Source organism: Ruditapes philippinarum, unplaced genomic scaffold (assembly GCF_026571515.1).
Source record: "Ruditapes philippinarum isolate M1 unplaced genomic scaffold, ASM2657151v2 ctg1598_1_1_1_1, whole genome shotgun sequence".
Taxonomy (NCBI): domain Eukaryota; kingdom Metazoa; phylum Mollusca; class Bivalvia; order Venerida; family Veneridae; genus Ruditapes; species Ruditapes philippinarum.
This window is the reverse complement of record NW_026860722.1, coordinates 56,646-63,492: the sequence shown is the minus strand read 5'-3', so window position 1 is coordinate 63,492 and position 6,847 is coordinate 56,646. Positions and strand designations below refer to the sequence as shown.

The 6,847-nt window shown below is 33.7% G+C and overlaps 1 protein-coding gene across 1 annotated transcript; it reads right to left on the bottom strand.

The window, feature by feature from the left end:
* Window positions 1–2,727: 2,727 nt before the first annotated feature.
* LOC132713182 (myogenesis-regulating glycosidase-like) lies at window positions 2,728–6,480 on the bottom strand. The gene is made up of 2 exons (XM_060695668.1): window positions 6,333–6,480; window positions 2,728–6,069 (listed from the first exon to the last, which is right to left on the bottom strand). Exon 2 carries the CDS (start codon window positions 6,060–6,062, stop codon window positions 4,005–4,007), a length of 2,058 nt encoding a protein of 685 aa, XP_060551651.1. The 5' UTR covers window positions 6,063–6,069; window positions 6,333–6,480; the 3' UTR covers window positions 2,728–4,004.
* Window positions 6,481–6,847: the final 367 nt, after the last annotated feature.

The window sequence follows — 6,847 nt, the reverse complement described above, 5'->3', positions numbered from 1 at the left end:
AAGATAAAAAAAATCAATCGTGGGATCACTAAGTTAGAGTTCAATGGAAATGCCTTTTAACACCATATTCATGTTTCCTGTGTAACTAAGTCCCTTCAAGATATATAAGAAATTTAATGTAACATTATTATAGCGATACTTAACATTGTCATTATACACTTACATCATCAAATTTTGAAGTTTTCAAAGGACCTAAATAGACACCTACAGCATACAGTTTAGAAATATTTAAATTTCGTAAGATATACAATATTTTATACAATTTAATTAAAACTGAATTTAAATCTGAACTGGAAACCTACTTTGTTTGATTGATAAAGACATATAGCAAAGGTTAATATTTACAATCTATCTATCCAGAAAATTTATTGGATTTAATTACAGACAATTTATCTAGACCGTCTTGAGGTGTTAGTTCGACTTTTTATAATTCCATATTTACTGCAAACAATACCTATTTTAATATTGTTTTATCACTCTGCAATGATTTAATATACACGCACATCTAATCGTCTGATACGCTTCAAATTATATTTTATCCATTTTATTCAAACCACTTATACATAACCACTCAGGGTTTGAATCCCGACATGAACTCTTTATGTGATAAAGCTAGCTTACATAACGTACGTGGTTCTACTCAGGTATCCGTTCGTGCATGAAATAAATCTCCTGAGGTCTTCCTTCACCATTTAAGCTTGAAATCGCAATATAATTAGACATGCATTTGACAAAGCCACATTTTAGTGCGCAAACAATGCCAATTATTCATGGCAAGGTTATCTAAAAAAGAGAAAGAATAACAAATAACCTACAAATAGCAACAAAAACAACAACAACAGCAAGCGTTCATGTCAGCCATGATCGTATTTTATTCACAATATGTACTTTCTGTCTTATCTAATAAAAAAGTTATGCCTCATTTGACATCTTTAAGACCTATAATTTGTTTAAAATTGTATTTAAAGCTTTAAAAAGAAATTGTTGTTTCTTTAAACTATCTTCATTGTGTCTGGTAGAATTCATTATTGAAAGTATATTACCAAAAAACTTAGTCTTGTCGATTTTTGCTTGCTCTTCTAATATGGGAGTAATAAAATCTGTGAATGTCATTGACCTGGTCTGATGGTCTTTATCACAATTACTAAATTGCTCTTGTAAACATTTCATATCAACGTCTACATCTATTTTAAATATGGAAGTAAACCGCCTCCGTGGTCGAGGGGTTAGAGTCGATGACTTCTAATCCAGTAACCTCTCTGGCGTGGGTTCGATCCCCGGGAGATGCTTTGGTAGTTTAGCACGGAGGAAGGTAGTCTAGTACTGGTGTTACTCTTCAGGAACGATGGTTAGGAAACTACCCGCCTATATGACTGAAATACTGTTGGGAAAAGGCGTTAAATGAAACAAACAAACAAATATGGAAGTGTATTTGTATATATCACAAAAAGCCAAGCTTTCATTATTCATTTTAACAGAAGATATCTATATTCGTTAACAAATTACAATACGATATCGCGATGACGCTATATTTTCTCGAAGAAATATCTTATTATGCATTATTCCCGCATGATTTATGGCCAATGCATCTTAAATATCATTCATGACAATATTTTATTTTCCTGCAAAAAGCAATAACATATTTCTGCAAGGAATAGTATTACTATAAATATTCAAAAATACTTTAAAACGTTAATGTTTGCTGCATTCACAGCACGATCATACAAAACAAGGATTTATAAAAAAAATAACAGATGATTTGATTTCATCAACACAAATTCATTGAGAACCTGTTTCAATTGAGAAAATGCGTTTTTTTTTTTCATTAATAATATACTGTATATTTTTTTGCCTTTATACACTTCTTCAATTTTTAATCAGTTATATGGTATTTTAATTCAGAAAGTCGAGCATCCCGACATATTGCAGGTCGGTTATATATAGTGCACTATTTTTGCAATGTCCTGTTTTCGCTCCGCGGGGCGCAGGACGAAAACACGATTTTTTTTCAACAAAGACAACAGTACTTTCACACCGCGGGGCGAAAGGCGAACACACTATTATACGACAACACCAATACTTTGTCATATTTTTGTAATTTTACCTTTTGTTTTACGGGGCGCCGGACAAAAACACAAAAAACGACAATGTCACCACTTTTTCGTATCTTCGTGTCTTCGTTTGGAGTCCCGTGGAGCAAATGTACGACATGGCACAAATAAGACACCATAAGAAAGATAAACGTTTGCCTCACACATTCATATAAACCGAGGCGGCATGTATGCATGTGTTGTATCAGTTATTTAAGTAAATATTTAACGAAAAACGCCTTCATCTTTGATAGCAGTATTTAAATATAGAACTATTTTAAATTGATAACATGAAATTGTCAGAAATTGCGTTCTTTAAATATGATGTCAGGGTAAAATATCTAACGTTATTACCATTTTCTAATTTCAACATGTTTTTTGCGCTGTATAAAAAACAGCATCCTGGGAATATCATGTATGTAGATAAGAAGTATTGTGCAGCTTATCAAATACGTACACATCGATTTTAAAGTTCATGCATTGCATCAGATACTACATGTACAATTAAAGTGACATTGACATTCTAAATAGAAACAGCCGATGTGACATTAATAAATCAACATAAACATTTATTTACTAACTTTAAATGCGATATTTTAACGTCTGTATTAATACAACTAAAGTGTGATATTTCTACGTTAACATGGAGCCATACCGACGAGTGGCATTTCTACTTTTACATTCATACATTCAAAGTAACACTAGTATTTATAGTGTAATTTGCATTACACCAGCAGAAGTGACCCTCCTATCTTCGATACAGTTGACAGGAAACATCAAATAAATGAAATAAAATACATAACGTCATATCCACGCCACAAACCCAAAGATCTTCCATTTGACAACATTCTGAACTGTTTGCTACTCAATCAGACTATCTGAAAAGATGAATAGTTTTGTCCAGATTGAAAATGTTTTTTGTTTGTTTTGATTGGATTTTGTAAGAAGTAATTATATTAAGCGTGTTAGGGGTTAACGAACAATTCAAGTAGGAACACATGCGACTGTTTCAACTATGCCGGTTTCAAGGAAGTAGATTTATTTGTTATAACGGAATCACGCACACACTTGGGAGCGGCGTTTATCTTACACCGTGCTATAAATCATTCAAATTAAAACCTCATTCAATATAATCATGTCATTAATTTTCTTATCGCCTTAAGCAGTATCAATATGATTGCACATAAGACGCGTATGTTCACACGTTAAAAACACATTTTGCTACATATCACAATATCTCGATCAGTTGATAATGAAATCGGATTAAACTTTAATTCCCACGCAAATGAATTATTTATTTGGCCAGCTACATCTGGTTTTTTTCGTAAACAGGCAGTACTGTATTTTCAGCAAATTGATCAATTTAAATACATTGATTAAACAAAATGTGTTCGTACATAAAATGGTATATCAAAGTAATTTATTTAAACTGTGAACCTTAAAAAATCGACAATTACGACTCCCAGTTTCTTTTTAAATTTGAATTAGGCAACCCTTTGTCTAGAACTGTTGCAATGTATTGATTCATTAAAAATGCCGGTTGATCATACATCTCATTAAAAGACCTTTGGAAATAACGTAGACACGGATTAAATAAACGATTCTTGTAATCGACCTTAAACTGGCATATATTCGATGGTTTTTGCTTTCTGTTACACAGTGAAAATTATATATTTTTTGCAAAAGCTCTAGATATATACACAAGTTATTATTTAAACTTGTTAAAACATAGCATGTATTTTGCTTTTCATTTATGCAATAATTCGTTCATAGAACAGTATAAAATATTTATTCCGTTTGTGATTACACATTCTTATATCAGGTTGATTAACAAAATGTTCGCAAGCTTAACATGTTCATGTTTTAAGCAATTTCATACAAAACAGGTGCTCTGGACCTTGAGGGTTTTTCTTTCTATACTTTTCTATAAAAAGCAAGCTCGTCTAAGGCAATTGACACGTTAATCTCCCACTTAGGTCCTTCAAATGTTTTATTAATATCCTTAAATTGATCTCGCCAACGACCAACTGGAAAGTAAATATCACGTGCTCGAGCTCCAGCTTCCATTACAGGTGCAACCAGAAATTCATCTCCGACAAGAAACTCATCTTCACTCGTGAGGGCAACGTCATCATCAGGTGCAATCCACCAAAGGGGACGAATAATTGGTTCTCCGGTTTGTGTTGCAACGTTTGCATACTTCAGCAGTACATCAGAATACGTCTCGTGCATTTTCGTGAATTTTTGTGCTATCTTTATAATTGTTTCGTTATAAATCCATGGAACAATTGAATACTGCATGCTAGGTAGAAAAGTGTTGAGTTGTAACCAGCGGATATAGAGCTCTGGATCAGGCCGATTTTTGTACGCATTTCCGCCGATCATGTCTGGCAAAACAAACGGGTATCCTAAAAGGCCGTATGTAAAAACACACGGAATTATAGTCTTAAATGCGTTATCATGGCCCCAATTTGACATTTTATCCATCATTCGCACAAAGATGGGATGTTTCTGGGTCTTATAGCCAACCCTGACCTCTTGGTGAAAAGTTTGATCAGCCTTAGCGGCTAACTCTACCCACTTAATAGGGTACATCTCTGCTGGATTTAAACTCATCTTAGCGTTACTATAGACATGGGGTAGCCAAGAGGTTTCCCCTGCATCAAACTTGAAAGAGCTTATGTTGTACGTTTGTTTAAGATAGAGGAGCTTACTTAGAAACCAGTCAACTGCTGACTGATTTGAAACGTCAAGAATTGCTGCTAGTTTTCCGTCCCACCAAGGCGTTATTGCCGGAACCATGCTTTCGAACTGCCGCACCAACATAAAATTAGAACCCGCATAATAAAATGAGGTAGAGTCAACGTTGAAAAACGGATGTATCCATACTGTTACTCTGAATCCTTTTTTGTTCAAAGTCCTAACCATATCTGTTGCATTTTCAAACTTTTCTTTGTTAAAATCCATATCACCGTATGTTTTAGTCCAGTCGTCATCAATTTCAAGCTGCGCATGAGTGAAGTTGTACTTCAGAATATTAGAAGCGAATTCAAGCACGGTAGACTGATTAACATCTTTGTGATATTGTGCCCACGTTGACCAGATAGGATATTTGAAGAGATTGTGATCTGGGATTCCATTTGGTTTGTCGATAAACAAAGCTGACATTTTGCGATGGATATCAAGAGCGTTCTTGCCTTGACAAATATTATACTTAAGGGAGGGAAAAAAAGATCCATTATTGAAATACGGATATTGTCCGAATTTAGCCGTGAAGCACATCAACCCGTCATCGGGCTCATTTAGACTAAAGAAGAGAGGGACATCATGGTCAATGAAAATACCGACACCAGACGACGAAAAGAAATATCGTTCAACAACGCCACCAATTTCCCCAACGTACGAGTCATTCACCATGTAAGCAGACATTTTTCTTGAATTTTTCTGGAAAGGCCAATTTTGAATTTTATCGGCATACCCACCATACCAGTGAGCAGACGACACTTTAAAACAATGAGTCAGCTCTTGGTCGCTGCATCTAAGAGCTTTTTCAAAGACTTCATAACATTCAATTTTTGTATCAAGAGCAGGTATCAGTTGTTTCCAAGGTTTTATTTGAAGCATTGATTTTCCAGCCCATTCTAAACAAACGTCACTTCCGTTACACTCTGATACTTCCGATCCAGCTGCTCCTACTTTTGAATCGCTGTGGAAATGTCCTTCAAGTGCACGGGTTGAGTTTTTACGAATTTGAAAAGTCATATCGGCATAAACGAACATATCTGTTGCTATTCTAGGCCATGTGATTTGTCGTGGTCTGTTTTCTTGTACATGTATATTATCAAAATTGCCGGTTGATTTGATTTTATCAGTTTGCCAAATAACGATACCAATGGTAATGGCAAGCAATATAAACATTCCAGTGACCAAGATTATTTCGCGCCTCTTGTTTTCCTTGTCGTCTGCAACCATTTTGTACCTTTGAATAAAAGAAATACAAATAAAGAAACATTGTTTTGTTTTATATATAAAGCATAATAAAAAAAAAACAATCAAAAATCATGCAAGTCTGTAGAGAAAAAGACAAGTATGACTTAAAACATAAACTCTACTTATTAAAAACACCATTTATTAAATGTTACAATTAAATAAAGTTAATATAAAAGACCTACAATACTGAACAGTTCATGTTTTTGTTAATTAAGAGGTAACTTATTAATTCAATTTACAAAACATACATACCTTTATATCTGAAATTTTATATGAAAATTAAGATCTGCAGGTCACTTTAATCCCTACTTTAATATTTATTTGATACTCTAAGTACATACATAATAATTATCTAACTTGGCAATAAAGGAATTTTTTGCTTGTCTAACACATTTAATGTCGTACCATAAACCATTCTTATCTAAACGTTTAACTTTCCTATCAGGCCACTTTAGGCTCAAGCATTCCTGACATGGATTGATTGATATGCTGATTTATCTTATTATCTTTGATAGGCATGAATTTAACTTATACTTTACTGTGACCATGTTGTTTTATTATGGTTATTGATAAGATAACCGCTTTAACCATGTTTGCTTGTTTATCTTGTTGTTTTCGTCCGACTTTAAAGGAACTCCACTGTGGTCCAAAAGCCTAAAACATAGAATTTGATTTCTTGCATAGTTCAACCGAGGCATTTAAAATAGAAAGATATGCAAATGATAATTGAGAAATATACTCCGAATTTAATTTTGAATCGTATTATA